The sequence below is a fragment of the Podarcis raffonei genome, chromosome 2 (assembly GCF_027172205.1).
Source record: "Podarcis raffonei isolate rPodRaf1 chromosome 2, rPodRaf1.pri, whole genome shotgun sequence".
In the NCBI taxonomy this organism is placed as follows: Eukaryota; Metazoa; Chordata; class Lepidosauria; order Squamata; family Lacertidae; genus Podarcis; species Podarcis raffonei.
In genome coordinates, this window is record NC_070603.1 from 85,753,287 (window position 1) to 85,773,204 (window position 19,918).

Sequence of the window (19,918 nt, forward strand, 5' to 3'; positions counted from 1 at the left end):
AACAACATACCAGCTTGGGTTCATTGCATTCATGCAGATATAGTGGGAGTGAGATGTGCCGTTTGTACGCTTGAAGGGTTTGATTCTACACGATGCGGCGCAGCCAGTACAGTTTCTTCCAGCAAAGCACTTAAGCACCTGCCTAACACACACAGAAGACGCGAGTGGTCCCATTTGCATTATACATTCCTTTTAAGTAAATGGCAATGTTGGGTACTTAGCTGGGTTAGGCAGGAGTTCTCTCATATTCAAGTAAGATCACGCTCACAGCAAGCCAAGCTCCTTTGATACACACATTACTTTGTCTACAGTTACTCTCTGAATTTGAGAAGGCAGCCACCAAGCCTGATGTATACAGAATCGTACTCTACCTTCCCCTGTTTTTGCTTTTGGTTAATCCAAATAAATAGCATCTCCAAGTTCCAAGCTCACAATCGCTAAAAGCATTTATAATCAGATAGCAGTAATGTGCATTTTATGTGATTGATTGGTTTTTATTTTTAGCTTATCTTTCCTGCAAGGAACAACTTAGGATGGTGGGCATGGTCCCCTCCCCACGGCTTGTTATGGGGATTAAATGAGGAAGAGGAGAACCATATATTCCACCATAGGCTCCTTGGAGAAAAGGGTGGGAGATAAATGCAGTGAAACAAGCAAGCAAGCAAACAAACAAATGTTACATTCACAACAATCCTGTGTGGCAGGTTAGGCTGAGAGAGAGTGACTGACCCAAAACTACCCAGGCAGCTTGCATTGAGAAAATAGAAATAGAAAGAGTTGGGAGTACTGTGTCCCGTTCTAAGTGTCACATATTAAGGATTTTGACAAACTGGAGCAAGTCCGTGTTAGATATTCGTCATAAAATCATAGAATCATAGAGTTGGAAGGTACCATGAAGGTCATCTAGTTCAGCCCTTTGCAATGCAGGAATCTTTTGTCCAACGTGGGGCTCAAACCCAAGACCCTGAGATTAAGAGTTTCATACTTTACCAATTGACATATTCCTTACACAAACTTGAAAATAAATATTTACTTGTCAGGTTGGCAGCAGTTGAACAACAAATATTCTCATATATTCTCATATATGAATACAATGTGTTTCTCTTCCCTGAGTCCAAGAGAGGGTTTAGTCCTTTTGTTTTCAAAACTCCTTCATAGCAGTGCGTGAGTTATTTATCCACAACTTGACTGTCCTCACAAACTCCTTCAGAAAGTGTCTGCTTGAAGTCACCACACTCCCACATGCTCAAAGAATGAACTAATGGAATAACCAGCCAACTGCCAACTGCCACCTCCTTTCCCCAGTAGCATTTATTCTTTGTGAAATACATTTACAATGCAAATGCAATACAGTTACTAACAGTCCAGAGGAAGGTAGCCAGGATAATGATGGGTTTATACACAGGCTTTACTAAGTTGAGAACCTTGGCACTGAGAACACAAAAGAAGTCGCTTGAAACGCTGTGCCATTGTTACAGACTCGCCCACCTTCAAGCATTCATCCCCCTCCTGGGATGTCCCTGGAATAGCCCCCCCCCGCTTCTTATCACTTCCCATTGTCTCCCTGCCCCTGCCCCCGCCCCCTGCCCTAGTGTGTGCCCGGAGGATGGCGACGGGAAACAGTCGAAAGAGGTGGGCTTGTTAGGGGGAGACTTGATAGCTGTCTTCAAGAACATAAGAACAGGCCTGCCGGATCTAGTCCAGCATCCTTTTCTCTCAGTGGCCAACCAGAAAAACAACTAAACAATTGCATCATAAGGTAAACAAGCAAAATTACAACATGAATTAAGCACAAGTCATCGTCTTTAGCTAGGATAGAGGTGACTAGCCTTTTGGGGGCCAAGGGTCACATTGACTCATGGAGGACTCTCTGGGAGTTGCACATCTACATGGGTTTTTGAAAGCGCACATTTTTGGGGGGTGGGAAGAAAAAGCTTTTGGAAGAACAGACTCGCAGCGAGGGATCTGTGGGAGTAGACAGTTGTTATTTTAAAGGATAACTTTCGGGAGCCCTTCAGGAACCTCCCAAAATACTTTTAGTATCACAGTGGGGTTACTGTGAGGGCACTCAGGAAAGAAAGAAAAATGGACAAAGGGCTTGGCATCACGGGGGGTGGGGCATGGAAACAGTCATTTTTTTCCCTTAGCTTCATTAGAAAACAACAAATTTGAGGGTGGCTTGGGAACCATAAAAACTTTGGGGGCAAATGTGGGCCATGGGTTAGCCACCCCTATGCTAGGGCTTCAAAGATGGAGAGATGAATATACCTAATGTTGGTTGCCAATTCATCTTTTCAATATGAATATTGAGGGCTATCACACCTGAAGTAGTTTTGAGCAGGCATCCTGTGATGTACCATTAGAAAATATTTGCAATACCCAAATATAGCAGTATATCCCATAGGCAGAAATGGAAGGGATTCAAAGTGGGGGAAAGAAAGGGCTCCAACCCTTCATTACATGACAGGGAAATTAGAAGTTCTTGTAATTGTCTCATGAGTAAGCCTGTGTGTGGTATGTGTCCAGGAAATAGGCAAAAAGTATTTATTCCTTGTACATATCTCAGAGGCCAATGTGGCTACTTTTATTTCTTACTTCCTGTTTTGTGGAAGATGAGAAAGAGAAGGTAATTTTATTCGCGTAGCAAGTATAGCCACTCCCCCCCCCCCAGTTCCCCGGTGTAATGTAACATTGCCAGAAAGGGGAATGACATTTCCATTATGACTCAATGGAAACTGTCATGTGGTGAACTCCCTTTGGGGAACCAAACCTTTATGTATACCAACAAGCAAACATGACCCTGCTAGAACAATTATATGTAAACATGCCATTTGTTCAAGGCTGCAATTGAAAATGTTGCTGGCTTTAGCATGTGTGCTTCCGCAAAGTCCTTAGCGAGATGCAGCAATGGGGTCACCTGCCTCTGGCTGTTCCCATACAGGCAGAACTGCTTGGAATTCTCAGCAAGCAGCCACGGCTGACCGGGACATCTATATTTTGACATGACCTTGCACAGTTGGGATCCCTTTCTCCTTCACTATGGAATTTCCTCAGGTGGCCATTCTTATTTCAGGATCTAAACCAGGATGCAGGCCGCCAGCCAGCTGCTGCTCATTAATTTCTCCTATGGTTGTGTCAGAGTACAAGAGGTGTGTCTGCAATGGCATTAATCCAAACTATGCAGAGGGTGATTCTGCATTCCTTGCATACCCAGGGCTATCGAGGAAGAAATGGGAAATAGGTATCATAGGATTGGAGAGTTGGAAGGGCCCCCGAGAATCATCTGGTGCAACCCCCTGCAATTCAGGAATAGGCAAGTGGCCTGTAAACAGATCGAACCCGAGACCTTGGCATTTTATTAGAACATGGGCTAACCTAGGGTGCAGGAAGCTGCCATTGTTCCATTTAGTTCGGCCTTGTCTGCATTAACTGGCAGTGGATCGCCAGGGTTTCAGGCACAGATTTTTCCTAGCCTTGCCTGGAGACCCCGAGGAATGAACCTGGGACTGTCTGCATGCAAAGCATGGGTTCTACTACTGAGCTATGGCCCTTGATCCTACCCTGGGAGGGTTTTTGTACATATTGGCATGCATTACATTTTCATTTTAGCACCGCAGGTACTTTATCCATCCGAAACATACAGTAAGCAAGTAACAACTTCTGTTTAAATGTAAGTCTCATTCAGGGCCCTCTCCACTTCTATTGGTGTGCTGTCTTTTTACTTCCTGCATTTTTCAGCAACGGAGCTGATCGCATGGCAGCTTTGATGCTGGTGCATGTGGCACATTCTTTACAGCCTGTATTGTACTACACACAGAAGACCCATACCTCTTTATACCACTGCCGGTTGCAATCCCGGCTGAACAGGGTTATGCACACAGCAGGAGTCATGGTATAATTCTGGGGCAAAAAGGACACCTGCTTTTGCAAGGTATCTGCTGTGGTTGCTTCTCGTGATGCTGGTTTAGTGCCCCAGCTACTGAACTGAAGAGTCTGACATCTGCATTCATGTGCCATTGAACCACACCTTTACTGCCCATTTGCCCAGGATCCAGACTTTGCCTTCCATAGTTGGATATAAAGGCTCCTTCCCTGTTCCAGTGCTGTAGTCTCCAGCACCACCTCCCACACTTTTCAGGTCGGTTCCCTGATCCTCTGGAACTGTGTGAGAGGGCACTAGTTGGCCGGTGGAGGCTCCAACTAGAGGAGGGAATTGGCAAAAGCACTGGGAGCAGAACTCTGCTCAGGTGATGCTCTCAGTGGCAGGAATGAAGTCTGAAACCAACCCCCAGCTTGGCGAGATCTTTTTAGAGCTCTCTGCAATCTCATTTTTGTTTTTACCACCCTGAATTTGCTTTCACAGGAACTACTGATTAACACACATTGTAACCCAAAAGTTCATTGCACGTTTTACATAAATCCGAAAGGTGATTTGACACTTCCTGAATCTTTTAAATAGCACATCACGCAATTACAGCTGGTTGACAAATAAGTCATTTTAATTTATTCGTTTTATTAAAGACATTTTATACTTAAAAGTTTAAAAGGCTCTTTCCCCCATTGCCTGCTGTTTGGAGGCCTCCATTCTGCTTATTGAAGAAATTCATGGACTCCGAAGATGTTACAATATGTGGAAGTCTGTAATTCTGCTTTTTACTATTTGAAGTTTTAATAAAATCATTTTATGTGATTTCATATAAGCTATAAAAGGAGGAAAATCTGCTTTGGATTTCTTTTTTATTATTAATGTGGTTTGAGAGTAGTTTTTCAATTTGTTGTTGTTGTTGTTGGCATTTTCATTTCCTCTCCTTGGCTTTTGTTCCATATTTGAAATTTACCTGGGCACAATGCCTAGTTTTTCAGATACTGTTTACTGTAATTCTTAAGGTGCTAGAGGCTATTGGACATTGATAGGCATCTGAAAGAAAAAAATATATATAATTGGCTGCATTATGAGGATGAGACTGAAAAGGTTTGACTACCCATTTTCCCAGTAGGTTGCATAGAATGTGCTCTAAATAAAATATTCAGAGGAAAGTATGAAACATAATAAAAAATTGTACCTGATTTTATTTTATTTTATAGCTCATGATTGCACTACTTCAACAAGCATCAGGGGATCTTTAGAGGTGCCAGTCCCATCTTATATTTAATCCAGAGACATGCCTGTGTGATTGCCCTCCCATGGTTACTTCAGCATCAGAGTAGCTTCAGTTAATCTTGACCTTGGCAGTTGTGTATTCCAGAAGTCCATAAATGGAACCAAACCAAAACATCCTTACATAATTTTGGGGATGTTCAGAAGGGGTTGGCCTTTACAATTACTTTGGAAGGCTCTCCAAAGAATGCCCCCACTGGAATGTTGATGGCATGTTACTCTGTTGATGTTTCATCTGTATAGAAAGTTATACTAAACAGAATGTAACTGAACTGTGTTTAGACAGCATGTCTTGGCAGAATCATATAAGAAAAAGCAAAGGCTGGCTGAATGCGTGCCAATAAACTACAGTTGAATCATGACAAGATGGAGGTGCTGTGGGCATGTCCTGGCTATGTCCAGGGAGATGGTGTTCAGCCTATTTTATATGAGGTTGCACTCCCCTGACACAGCAAGTTAGCAGTTTAGAAGTGCTCCTGAATCCTCATTTTAATAATGCACATAAGCCTGAAGGATTCTTTACAGCCCAACAGCTTGCTTCTATCATTTCCTTGCTTGTTTTGTGTGAATAATGCTATCCATCTCCTTTGCTTTATATATATTTCTTCTGCAGAACCAACCAATACATAATAAGGCTCTGATCAGCTTTGCTAGTATATCCCTTTGTTTTGAAAATGTGAGCAGCGACATTTTGTATTTGTGAAGCATCCTTGAAAACAGACAAGACATTCTGTGGCATCTCACAGCATTGATTAGCTTTCTGGATTACAGGAAATGGCATAATATGAAGGCAACATTTCAAAATCCCAATAGTCTGTTGGGATTTGGAAAATCTGGCACATGCTCTGAAAGATTCACTTGTTTGACTTGTTTGTTACCATGCCATTAGATCTTCAGTCACTTGAGAGAATGTAGATTTCATGAGCCAGAAGTGTTCAGATCCAGCTGGAGCCTTGGGATTTTAGCAGTTCAAAAATCACTGAAATAATGCAGCAGTTTTGAAGCAAAGAGAGAGCCTGCCTAGGCCTCATAAGAAGGCAGTAGACTATTTTAAGGGCACAATCTAACAGAAACTGAACCCTTTATATACCACTGTTTTTCATGGGAGAGTTTTAAACATGCACATGAAGTCCTCATTAAATCAAAAAGTAATTTTGGCTCTTAAGTCAAAGTTAATTGCCATAAATAACTTTTCACTCAATTTGTTTGTAACAAAGTTGGCCTACATTTTTATTATAGTTATCTGACCACAACTCATAAAAGATGCTCATTGTATTCTACAAGGACTTCACTTTCTAGGATGAAAAGCAATCCTTTAGAGAAAATGGCATCTCCCATTGCATCTGTTATTCTAGGCCAGACTTTGCCAACCTGGTGCCCTCCAGGTATTCTGGATTAAAACTCTCATAAGCCCCAGCTAGCCAGATGGTTGGGGCTGGTGGGAGCTGTAGTCCTAAACATCTATATCTAGATAAATATATGCGATTATATGTTCTGATGTTGAAGTTTGTGATTTGAATGTATATTTATATATTAATCACATTTGTGTGCCACCATATAACATAAAAATTTCTGAGTGACTATCTGTGCTTTTTAATTTTTTAGTGGACTCAAGAGACCATTAATAGTAGCAGCATATATAAGCAGACTTTGTACAGTGTATTCTACATAGATCAACTCAATAATTCTGAATGGTATCTCAGAACAAGCATATGAAGCTACTTTCATGTAGCTGGATATTTGGTCCTTTAACTACCTATGACAACTGGCTGCTGTTTGTCCTTTTGTATGCCATGCATAACTTAATAATAATAATAATAATAATAATAATAATAATTAAACACATTAGAGCCGTGGGGCTGAGGTCATCTAATGAGTTTATCGCTGAGACAGCATTTGAACAGGAGACTTTCCAAAGCTTACACTCATACTCCATACAATTCTGACTGTATCCTCCACAGTCAGGCCCATGTATTCAGAATGCAAAACAAAATCCCTATTATTATTTATGCTTGGCACTATTAATAGTAACACTCATAACTGCAATTCACAATAAATTACAGCTGTGTACCTAAGGTCCAGGAGCTACTCTCAGATTTAGTGCTCAAAATTACAGAGATTGTTGGTGGTGGTGGATTAATAAACCATAAACCGCAAACAATCTACCACCAATTTTACTCAAACCACACACCTTCAAAAATCAGCGGCTGAGAGAGGGTGCCACAAAATGTATTGGGGGGGGCTCTGTAAATCAGTGCTGGTGCTCCTTCCCCTTGTTTAGAATAACTAGTCAGGGATGCATCTAGGCAATGGGTAGGCAACCTAAGGCCCTGGGGGCCAGATCTGGCCCAATTGCCTTCTAAATCAGGCCCACGGACGTTCTGGGAATCAGAGTGTTTTTACATGAGTAGAATGTGTGCTTTTATTTAAAATGCATCTCTGGGTTATTTGTGGGGCATAGGAATCTGTTTATTTTTTCCCCTTCAAAATATAGTCCGGCCCCCCACAAGGTCTGAGAGACAGTGGACTGGCCCCCTGCTGAAAAAGTTTGCTGACCCCTGGTCTAGGCAATTTTAAACTTTGGTCTTATGACCACCACCCCACACCCCTTTTCAATAGCAGTATAATGTGGTGACTCAATGCCATGAGCCAAGTGTGCTGTATTCCAGGCCCTCACCTGCTCATTCCCCTAAATGGGGCCAGATCTATTATGAAACTAATGAACTAATCTTCAGGGTCCCTAATCCTGGAGGGGCGAATAAAGAAGCAACTTTATCCACGCATGTATATAACATTTCCCTAATTTTCGTCTTCCTCATAACTTGAAAACTATAAAGGCATTGGGGGGGGATTCACACGTTACTTTTTCATGTGAGCCAACCCAGTGCAGCAATTTTAATCGAAATCTGAAATGTAGTAGTAAAGTTGTTTTTTTAAAAAAAACAAAACACACACGTGGTGATCTGTCCTGGAGCAACCCCCGTGAAGATGATAACAATGGTTACCCAGGCCTTGTTGCTGGTTGCGAAGAGGACCCCCTAACAGTTCAAGTTGCAGTCCCCCCCAAAAGCTTCAGGGTCCGCCACTGAGCGGGGCCCAGGCCTTCTGCCCTCAGAACCCCCGCCAAGTGGCACCACCTGCCCACTGGCAGCTTTACCCCTCGGGCGGAGGCGTTTGGCAGGTATGCGGAGGTGGAGGCCTCCTTAGTTCCTCCTCGAAAGGCGCCACCAAGGAGGAATAACACCGCGCTGCCCTCCTTGATACCCAACAAGGCGATGCCCTCAGATTCTGGGTTCGGCGCGGGGGAGGAGGAAGAAGGGCTCCGCCCAGGCGCCCCAGGGGAGTCACCCGGCCCCAGGCGTGGCAAGCAAGCCAGGTCTCCCGCTCGTGGCCACCAGTGGGAAGATCTCTCGCAGCAAGGCGCGGGGGAGGTGGGGAAGAGGTCCTTCTGCCGCCGCCGCTCCTCCTCCTCCCCCTCCTGTGCGCCCGCCTGCCCTACCAGAAAGGGAAGGCGTTTATTTCCTCGGCCTTAGAATAAATCCCTCGGGCGCCTCGGCCGCTTTGTAAGGTCTACCTGCCTGCGAACGGAGCGAGCGGCTCCGCGCCTGGCACCATCCCCGGCAAGCAGCCCAGCGCGTCTCGGCACCTGGTGACGAAGCCCTCTCCTCTCGCCCGCCCGCCACAATCCCCGCCTCCACCGCCGCCGCTGGGAAAGGCAAGGCGCGCGCCTCGGCGGAGTTGCGGATCGCGTCCTCTCGCGGCGGGCGCCTGCTTGGATCCGAATCTGCTCCTTGCTCGCTGCTGCCGCTCCGCAACACGGGCTTATTCAGAAAGCGGGTCTCCCCGTTGCCTTTCCTGAAGCCCTAAAACACACAGAGGGCGTGCGGTCGGGGGGAAGGTTGATTGCTTTTCAAATGCAGTAACCCGGTGGCTTTAATCCCCGGGTGTTTGGAAGCAGATCTTGCGGAAAGGAATAGGCAGCAGGGACCCCAGGTATTTTCCAACCGGGGTCGCAGCAGTAAAGACATCTCTCTCCTCCCCCTTCCATCTCTTCCCTTGACCTCGTATTGGCAGCAAAGTTTGAAAGCAACCTGCAGCCTGCCCCGCCTGGGAACTTTCAGTTTAACCGGTCCATGGCTGAATGTTCAAGGTGCCTTTGATGTTTGTGTACGAGCGCGTGTGCGAGTGGGGAGAGAGAGAGAGCAGCTTCTGAGAAGCGGACTGTTGCTGGCTTGCTTGCTTGCTTGCTTCCTCCCCCCACCCCGGCTACACTTTATCACCCACCTTCTTCCTCCCACCAGCCCACACGCGCGATTTGCTTAAGAACGGCGCGGGGTGGGGGAGTGTTGAAATTAGCAAGAAGTGGTAAATTGATTAAGACCAGTTTCCTCCTGCGAGAGAGCGCGCGCGAGAGCACTTGCAAAGAGGAGCGCGGGAGGGGGAAGAGCTAGAGCGAGAACCGATCGCAGGCAGCCCAGCCCCTGTAGAGCACAGGAGCTTGCAAAGGAGGGGTGGGAAGTGAGCATTGCTGCTGGTAGCGGCTCAGTTAGCTGCCGTTTGCAACGGTGAAGAATTGATCTAGCCACTAGCGGGGTGCTGGGTGTTAGGCGGGGTGTTCCTGCGGCTCCTCGGCGACGTGCAAAGCGCTCTCCTTGATTGCATTTGACTTGCAATGCCGGCAAACCGTGCACAGGATGAAATCAGGTTTGTTACGACGTTCTGTATGGGGTTTTCTTTTACCCTCCCTTCCCTCACATGTCAGAAAGGATCATAGCAACAAGGCAGTGTCAGTCACCTCATTACAGTGTCTCTTGTGCCGTTCTTTGGAGATATGTGTGTTGTTTTTTTAAAAAAGAGATGATGAATCTTTTATGCAGCTGGCTTCTTGTATCCATACAGGAGCTTCACAATTTGCACTTGATTGCAGCTAAAATCTTTTTTGTGTGTGTAAGATCCGCTTCCCTAAACTGATGGAAAATAAACACAGATGGGAGATGAGGAGTGGGGGGGACTACAAGCCATAATGAGGCAGTGTGGTTGGGTGCTCTTTCTCCTTTCTACCCTTTGAGCATTTTCTTCCTGCAAAAAGAAAATGTGAGCCTTCAATCTGCAGAGCAGTTGCATGGAGCAGAAGAAATCCAGCCTAGGTTTGTGCATCTTTGGAAAGTGTAAGAGGTTTACTTGAATAGTGCAAGTTGATCTGTGGATTACTCTCTTCCCTGTATTCATGGATTCCTTTGCATGCAGACTCTTTCCAACAATTATGCTTAAAAGTGTCTATTTCCTCTTTCCACACCTTGTAGGTCACTCTTCTAGAATGCCAGAGGAAAGTTCCCCACGGAAGACTCCCCAGAATGTCCCATATCGGGACCTTCCTCATCTGGTCAACGCTGATGGGCAGTACCTTTTCTGCAGATACTGGAAGCCATCCACCCCACCAAGGTGAGCACTGCAAAGGGGAGCGTTTCTTGTGTGTGAATAAATAAGACACCTTTCATTCAGCTTCACTCCTGTTTGTTCTGCTGTACAGAGAGTAGCACAAAGAATGTGTTCTTTGCCAAACAGATCCTTGCCCCAAGCAACTTCACTTCAAAGGCTGTAACACTCTTGATCCTTCAGTATTTGTGATGGAGTAATGTTGCATGTTGAAATATTGCACTAATATAACTATTGGTAAGCCCATCTTGAGTAAGGCATTGCATGCTGTTGCGGTAAGAGAGGAGCTGTCTATTAATCATTCATCCTCCTACTCATTAGAATAGGCCTTAAAAGCAACTCACATGAGTAAGGCTTGGAAGATTGGGACAGTTCTGTTTCTTAACCCAGTGAAACCAAATGCCATGAGAAAAATCAACATGTAAATAAATATGTTAATCAAACACTGTTGCGTTTCAGAGCTGTGTGAAGGTTCAGGTTGCACAGTCCTTACCATTATTTTAGGGCAAGTAAGTAAAAACTTCAGAGCCAAGTTAAAATGGTTATACATCTCAGTTCAATGGCAAGGGTGCCCACATGTTGCACGATTATTTACTTTTCCTAATGGTAGCTGTGTACTGAGATGACTCTTTAGCTTGGCCATAGGGTTCTACTGGAACTCAAGAGCCCTGAAGATAGGTTCAAATAACAGTCAAAATTACCAAATAATCAGTCATTTAGATAATCCCCTTTTCATAATCCCCTGCAGAATAAGGACTTATTGGATATGGTTCTTCAGGAAACATGAATATTGCACTCTAGATGGACTTATGTGGATTTTCCTCATTTTTTGTTATTTCTGTCCTTTTTCTCTACTGAAGCTGGCTTGTTGAATATAAATGCCAGCTCTAGCAATGGAGGAGAGTTACATATAGAAGAGTGAGACTATTGTTCTGCTCTTTGTCTTTTCTGCAGGCCAACAGGATAAGCTCTGTTTATTTTTACATTGCAAGGCAAGAAATCATATTTGGAAAATGGTTACCCAAGGAACAGTAGGGAATTCAGCTTTCCTGTCTCAGTGGATTCTGTAGTTACCCAACTACAGTAGTTAAGCTTTGCATGATGCGACACCTGGCTGAAGACAGGAACATAAAACTTCCATAAAAAGTCCATACTAGACTATGAACTTGTCTCCAGCAGCACTTCTAGAAAATGGGAAGAGCAGCAATGGGGCAAGCACGAAGTAATTGATCTAGGTGATCTTTCCCTTTAGCTTTTAAAGCTATGAAGATCATTGGCTAGTGTTTTCCTGTGAGCCTAAGAGAGAGGTTACAAGGCTCAGTGGACTATTGATCTGACTGTGGACGTTTTATGTTCCTCCTGCCTTCAGTTATTTAGCATATAAAACTTGTGAACTGCTGAAGTTTGGGGATACTAAAACAGTTCTTTGAATAAAAAGGACTCTCCTGATTCTTCTTATAAGCTGCTATCTTTAGCGCATTGTGTCCCATATCATTCATGAAAAGCATCCATTAGCGTAATTTTGTCATCATTCAAGGCCTACCTTAAGCGTTCAACCTTTCACCTAGAAACAAAACCTGTAGAATCCTTGTGCTTTGTTGTTTACAGCATACAGAAGCCATCCTCAGAAATGGTACTTCATTTCAAATGAATTGCTTCAGCAGCTTGCACCTGGGTTTGTTTTGTTTTTGTTTTTGCAACTTGTAAGTCAAGGATGTGTTCATTTTAGAGGCTCTATCCTGAGTCCTCCCAGGGTCAGTGGACAAACCTTACAAGATTTGGAGTTGTCTGTAAAGCATCTACCTTGGCCAGACTTTAACTACATGATCCATGTGGCAGCTCTGCCAAACCTGAGGGTAACTTACTGGCACTGCTTGCCACAGGAGTTCTGGCATCATCCTTAAAGATTTCCTCTACTGAACAAATTGAGAATCAAAACAAGCTGCTTCTGTGAAACCAGCCTGTCACGTATTATAATGCTAATTAATCATTAACTGCCCACAGTGTTCTTCAGTGAGTTGCAGAATTGCGTTCCCCTTTCATGTTTAATTTCTTAGCAAATTAGTGGTGCTCACATGAGTCTTTGATCAAGAAATGAAAGGATGGCAAAGCAGTGAAAGTTAGAACTTGGCATTTCGTTCCTCCTGGTAGCTTGGTGTCTGCACACACCAAGTGGTTAATTGAGAGCAAGATTGCCCTAGTTTTGTGACAACAAAGTAAACAGGATCAGGGCTGCTCACTTACAAGTGGCTCTTAAGTGTGTGGAGCTGTTTATTTTTAGCCTCTGATGTATTGTGAGTTATGTGTGAGAGAGGGGGAAATTGTAGGTTGCTGAATAATAATTTATCAGCCACATCCGACTTTCATGGGACAATCTTGAAATACTAGGATACTTGGAGAAAATGCATTCCTGGACACTTTCCAAAGCATCCTTTAATTCCCTGCTTCTTCTTTAGAAGGACTACGGCTTTTGTCTAATTATTAATGATAAATTATAATAATACTGAGGAAGACCGTTATATTTTGTGACTCTTTTTTGTTTTGTTTTGTTTTACCTTGATCCTATTGAGTATAGCGTTGGACTAAGCGTTCATAAGAAAACACTCTAGAACTTGCTAGGTAGGTTTCAGGCATTTTTCTGTGACATAGCAACTTTTGAATCTTTAAAGCGGCAATTGCTTCACACATACATATCCCCTTGTGAATATAAAAAGAGAAAGCCACCACATGTAAACTTCCCCAACTTGACACACATGCATAGAAACATTAAGTCTCATGAAGTTTAGGATAGAATTCCATGTAGTGTTACGGCAAGTGTTCCATTGGTGCAAGGATTTTGCACGCTCTCCCTCTTTCCCCTCTTGCCTTCCTCAAATCTGCTTCTGGGGGTTCCCCAAACCTCTGGAGTAAAGGGAAGAAAGGAGAGGAAGGGAAGTGATACTCTGGTGCAAGTGAATAATGTCTGAATCTGTGTGGAATTGTGTTTCATCCAGTTGGTCCACATGCCTGTGGCCTGTCTTGAGTGAAATGCTGACTTACCTATATCTCCCCATCTCCCACTATATTCAGTATACAAACCCAGGAGCCAACAATCACAGTGAAAAATTCAATTTTGCTTTGAAGGTGGTGATCACCAGGCTGGAGGCTCTAAGGTAGACTAGAAGTTTTCACTTAGGATGTGGGGTGGTTTTTTGCTTTCACTGCTCAGGTATCTCAACAGGGCGATGCAGATGTGTCTTTCCAATTGCAGAAGCTGTTCAACTTGTTGAACTTGATCTGTGGAAAAATATGTCAAAATCCATTTGAAATGTTATGTTGCAGTCTTTTTGATGTGTAATCTGGGTTGGGTTAATTTAGTCTTGTTGTTTCATTTCTAATAATGAGAGAACAATAATGAAACAAACACTGTTTGTTTTAATTAAAGCAGCACACAAATCACTCGCAGGAAAGTAGGTACAATTACCCAATATAATTGAAGCTATAGCTACACAGTGAAAGAACAAGTTCGAGGTAGTTCAGCAATGTTTGGAAGTTCAGGTAATCATTAATGCAGGAAAATTGTAAACTCTTCCTAGGGGCGGCTGGGTTGAGGGGAGAAAAAGCACATTCCCCTACTATAGGTTTTCAATATTAGTTAAGCCAAGTCTTTCCAATAAAGGCTAGAAAACCCCTGCTTGCCACATGTAGAGAATATACACCTCACATTACAATAAAATACCCTCTTCTCCCCTCCCTCGTTCATCTTGTTGCATTTGGTTTTCTGGTCTTCCAGAAAATCAGTCAATTCAGTTAAGCACTTCATAAATAGCTACATTTTTTGGTGACTGTTTATGACTGCATAAACCATCTGAGTCTCCTGAGTTAAAAATTATGCTTACTTTTTTTGAGAATATGGGCCAGCCACTTTTCCTGTTTAATGTCCTAAAGCAAATCATATACAGTACCATTTTTTGGTTTTTTAAAATGTCTTTGGAAATGGTTTTCCCTTTGAACACAAGCACACACCATTTAAGGTAGAGGCCTGCTCTGGGCCTTAGCTTCAGGTGTAGTAGTAGAGCAACTGAGCAACTTTCAATTTCTTCTGTCAAACATGGAAACCAACAGGCATTGGGGAGAATCATTGTGTAAGGGCTCATTTGGTCATTCTAAAGAAGCAAAGGCCAATATCTTTTTTTGTCCTAAGCTTTTGAAGGATTGTAGTTGACAGCTATTGATATTTGGAAGCATTCCCCTTTTTGCCATTATTTCCATTGTTTTCTTGTTCACCCTGAACCCTTAATTCTTCTAAGTGGGTTAGGCTTCTTTTACTATTTATTATTGCCTATTCAAGTTTCTAGCCCCTAAGTGTTAGTTATGTAGGTTTAGGGAGAGCACTGTTTAATCCTCCTGTGTTCTGACGTTGCTGTCTTACACTGTTTTGCTTGCTGAGTAATAAGAATAATAATTTCATTATTTATATGCCACACATCTGACTAGGTTGCCCCAGCCACTCTGGGTGGCTCCCAACAAAATATTAAAAACACAATAAAACATCTAATTGATATACGGCATTTTATTGTACATGTGTGTGTGTGTGTTTCATAGAATGATTTGTTTGTGTTTGCATGTGTGTTTAATCTCTTTGGGGGACTTTGGTTTAAAAAGCAGTATATAAATAAATGGTAATAAATGTTGAATGGTTTATTTAAATGTAAAGGTTCATCATTGTTTCACCCGATGTGTGTGTCTTTAAGGGGCCAGAGTAAGATAACGAGACCCAGCTTTACAGCTGTGAAACGTAGCAGGTGCTGCTGAGTTGTATTTGATTAAGGTATGACAGCATTTGGGTGTAGTATATAAGGAGCAGCACCTAGCTCTCCCATTACCCTGGGGGATGGGTTGGTGGTTGGGTCTGGTTTGGTTGTTAATGTACTTAGTGTAAAAGGAGTTTTTGTTTTTCTTATTAAAACCTTGTTTAAGTTATTTTTGAGTCCTTTACTTTTTAATGCATGGTCTCCCCAGCAAGCTTTCTGCAGCGCTACCATCCTGTAAACAGCCAACATCTTTGGTTATGGGCCCAGCTGCTGAGTGGATGACTGCATATTTTTGGACTCTGAGAAAGGTTTGAAAACTCCTTCTCCTGTTAGCGTAGTTCTGTGGGTCTGGAAGAGTTCCAGAATGGTTGACCGGGTTCCTGAAGCTGAGAAGGCTCTGGTCTTCCCACAGCTAACAGATGAGAACTATAGTTTATGGTCTTTTCGGGTGGAGGCGCTTTTGACCTCTAGAGAAGTATGGACCTATGTAACTGATGACCCTCCTGACCCTGTGACTAATGCTTGGTCGAAAGGAGATGCAAAAGCCAGGGCGATAATTAATTTGGCAGTCAGCGACCAGCAAGTAGTCTATATAAGAAATAAGAAAACTGCCAAAGAAATGTGGGACAGTCTTGCAGCAGTGCATGTTAGAAAAGAGTCAGCATCTGCATTGACGTTTTTCAAGCAGTTGTACCAGACGAAGTTGCAGCCTGGTGGTGATTTGGCAGCACACTTGAGACGTCTGGAGGCAATACGCGGCGAATTAATTCGAAGGGACATGGACATACCTGATATTCAGTATGTTTTTATCATTCTTTGTTCCCTTAATGAGGACTTTGATGGTATAGCTAGCCAGATATCTGCTGTTCCACCAGCACAATTAACTGTGGAAGGGGTAACGGCAAGATTAATGGGCGAGTTGGACAGAAGGGAGGCTTGTGCCATAAGCACTCCTATTTCCAGAAGTAATGAGGAACGCCATATGCAAACCTGTGGTGATACAACTGCATTTAAAGCTGCCAAGCGTTGTTGGTTCTGCAATAAACAAGGACATTTTGCAAAGGACTGCAGATCCAAAAGAAAGCAAAGTACTCCCAAGCCTGTTTCTGTTCGTCAGTCACGGTTGTCAGCCCAGCAGCCGACATCGTATAGTAGAGACAGAAACGAGCCGCGAGTTTTCCATGCTAGGACAACAGATCGTAGAAGACTTAAACGTGCCAAGTGGAAGTCTTTTGTTGTGGACTCAGGAGCATCTCAGCATATTTGCAACGATCGAAGCTTGTTTATTTCTTTCGAAGAGGAAATTGGTAATGTACATTTAGCCAATTCACAAGTCTTGCAGTCGCTTGGCAGGGGTACTGTTAAACTTGACTCTTTAAACATTACAATAGCGAACTGCATTTACTGCCCGTCAGTGGACAATTTATTGTCAGTAAGGTGCTTTGCTCGTCAAGGCATAACTGTGCGTTTCTTAAAGTCAATGTGTGAGTTTTTCGATGGGAACAAATGTCTATTATATGCCCGGGAATCTGATGGTTTATATAGACTGTATTTTCGCACCTACTCCCAATCGCCTATAAATTGCAGAGCAGCACAGTCAAGCCAGGGGTTGAGGAATGTAAGGCCTCATTCCGGGTGTGTCCATGAGGCGCACAGAATTCTGGGACACCTGAATTTTGCTGATGTAATTAAGACAAAGAATATTGTTAATGGCCTCAACTTAAAACCATGTAAATTCTTTATGCAATGTCTATCCTGTTGCAAGAATAAGATTAAGGTTGCACGCAAGGGTAGGTGCTCAGATAGGAAAGTAACTGAGCCATTTGAGCGTGTACATTGTGATTTAGTTGGGCCACTCCCACCATCATTAGGAGGTTCTAAGTGCTGGCTTACTCTGATAGACCAGTATAGTAGATATTGTTGGACTTATGCAATAGCTGAGAAGTCCCAAGCATTTGAAAAGTACAAAGTTTTTTGCAACTGGGTAAAAACGCACTTTAACAAACCAATTAAGAACCTATTTTCTGACCGGGGCGGGGAATTTGTTTCTGAGGATTTTGAGAAATTCCTGGAAGCGCAGGGGACTACTCATGAGTTATCTTGCCCCCGAAGTCCCTGGCAAAATGGGCTTGTTGAAGTTGTGCAGCGTGACCTACAGGCAGGGGTTAAAACGTATCTGCACGATGCTAATCTGCCCAAAGACTTTTGGGCTGAAGCGCTTAATGCGTTTTGTTATGTTAGAAATCGCAGTTATCATTCTGGTTTAGATGTCACCCCCTATGAGAAGCTATTTAAAAAACGCCCTAATCTGAAATACCTACGCATTTGGGGTTCAGATGTAATTATGCATTATCCCGCTAAGCAGAAATTGGGTGAACGTAGTGTCCAGGGAAAATTAATGGGCTACCAGCAGGGGGCGTACAGAATTTACATACCAGCAACTGGCAAATTTCATATTACCAGAAGCATAATACAAACTGTAAATTGGAATGGAGTTGCTGTCTTCCAAGATACTGATGGTATAGATAATACTGAGGAAGAAGAGGAAGAAGCAGCAGCAGCAGGAAATGGTGCTTCTGAATTAATGGAAAAAGACAAAAAGTCTGTTGAATCTCATTTGTTTGATGATTTAAAGTTAAAGGGACCCAAGGGGAGGTTAGATTCTCTTGAGTTTTCTGACCGTGAGCTTAGCCTACAGGCATCTCTTCAATCTGACAATGATTTACAACCTGAAACTAGTGGTTCACTTAGTCCCATTAAGTCTGAGGAGTCTGACTCTCCTTCTGGACTAAGACGTTCAGATAGAAAGAGACAGAAGCCACAACGTTTTGCATATGAACATTTTAATACTGTGTATGCCAATAAGGCAGTTTTTGAGACAAAAAGCTACAGTGATGTTCAGAAATTACCTTAAACACACCAAACATTATAGGTTGCAGTTTACAACATGGATTGACAAAGGTTTTGAATTTTTCTGCGATGCATCTCATGCAGTGGAACAAAATAATTGCAGGGGTGTGTCTGGTATGGTGTTTTAACGGTTGTCCATTTGAATGGAAGTCCCAGACACAAACCATTATTTGTCTCTCCACAACAGAGAGTGAATTATGTGCATGCGTTCAGGCCACTCGTGATGTAGAATGGTATCTGCAAGTATTTGCAGACCTACAGATGCAAGTAACACTAACAGTAAAAGTTTACCTTGATTCCCAGAGCGGACTTGCTATCCTGTGTTCAGAGACCAATACGCAGCGCACTAGAGTCTTACGGTTACGTTTACAGTTTGTAAAGAAACTAATTGCTGACGAAATGATTGTATTTGAATATGTTCCAGGTGACAATCAAATTGCGGACATTTTTACTAAAGCACTTCCAAAGGTTACACATGAAAGACATGTACAAAGTATGCTTTATGTTTTTGTTCCACAATGATGAACCGCAGGGGAAATGTTGAATGGTTTATTTAAATGTAAAGGTTCATCATTGTTTCACCCGATGTGTGTGTCTTTAAGGGGCCAGAGTAAGATAACGAGACCCAGCTTTACAGCTGTGAAACGTAGCAGGTGCTGCTGAGTTGTATTTGATTAAGGTATGACAGCATTTGGGTGTAGTATATAAGGAGCAGCACCTAGCTCTCCCATTACCCTGGGGGATGGGTTGGTGGTTGGGTCTGGTTTGGTTGTTAATGTACTTAGTGTAAAAGGAGTTTTTGTTTTTCTTATTAAAACCTTGTTTAAGTTATTTTTGAGTCCTTTCTTTTTAATGCATGGTCTCCCCAGCAAGCTTTCTGCAGCGCTACCATACTGTAAACAGCCAACAATAACAACATAATCATTCTGTACCCAGAGAAGGAGGAGTGTGCTATTGATACTTTGAAGGCCGTGCATTGCACTTAGGGCAGTGCCTGAACTCACCTGGTGAAATGTCCATCAAGAGAGCCTACCCCTTTCTTATGTAACTTGCTTATGTTATTAGAGAAAGGGGTCTTTTTAAACATACAATCTTTGAGTAAACTACTGTCTGCCTGATGTCTCTGCGGGTAAAGGAGCAATTTCTGGTTCACCTACAGATCTCTTGTAAAGATAACTGTCTTTCCTTCAGACCTAAAGCCAGGGGTGGTGGCAGCATTTAGGAGAGTAGGATTGGCTCCTAGCCCAACATGTCCCAATGAGTTCAGTGGGACTTGCTCCCTATTAAGTGTAGATAGGGTTGCTATCTGAGTGTCCCTTGTCTCCTACCATCTATTAATTGATGATGAGATAATGATGCTTGTGTTGGATCAATGCCAGTGTTAGTGAAGCCTTGAAAGTAGGGGGATACAAAAGGTTTTTAGCATCTGGAAAGACCAAGGTGTTTACGTATGCTGTTATTTATTATTCAGTCCAGCTAGATTTCTTCCTAATGTGTTTAATCTGAAATAGTATACTATGTAAATTGTTGTGTTAGGCCTGCTGAAGATATTGCAGAGAAGTAGTTATGTGTTTTAGGAGTAGTACATAATTGCAGGCAGGAGGAGACTTAGCACTGGCAA

The 19,918-nt window shown here is 43.0% G+C and overlaps 1 protein-coding gene across 10 annotated transcripts in view; it reads left to right on the forward strand.

The window, feature by feature from the left end:
• Positions 1 to 1,725: 1,725 nt before the first annotated feature.
• Positions 1,726 to 19,918, forward strand: part of MGLL (monoglyceride lipase) — an 87,826-nt gene continuing 69,633 nt past the window's right edge. Inside the window, exons 1-2 of one of the 10 annotated variants that reach the window (XM_053377987.1) lie at positions 1,726 to 1,759; positions 10,462 to 10,600. In XM_053377987.1, the coding sequence (XP_053233962.1) occupies positions 10,476 to 10,600 (125 nt within the window). In that variant the 5' untranslated portion in view covers positions 1,726 to 1,759; positions 10,462 to 10,475. Of the gene's footprint in view, positions 1,760 to 8,456; positions 8,808 to 9,196; positions 9,309 to 9,332; positions 9,863 to 10,187; positions 10,306 to 10,461; positions 10,601 to 19,918 lie in introns of those variants that run through there. The other 9 variants (XM_053377991.1, XM_053377986.1, XM_053377989.1 and 6 more) reach the window with 9 other exon arrangements.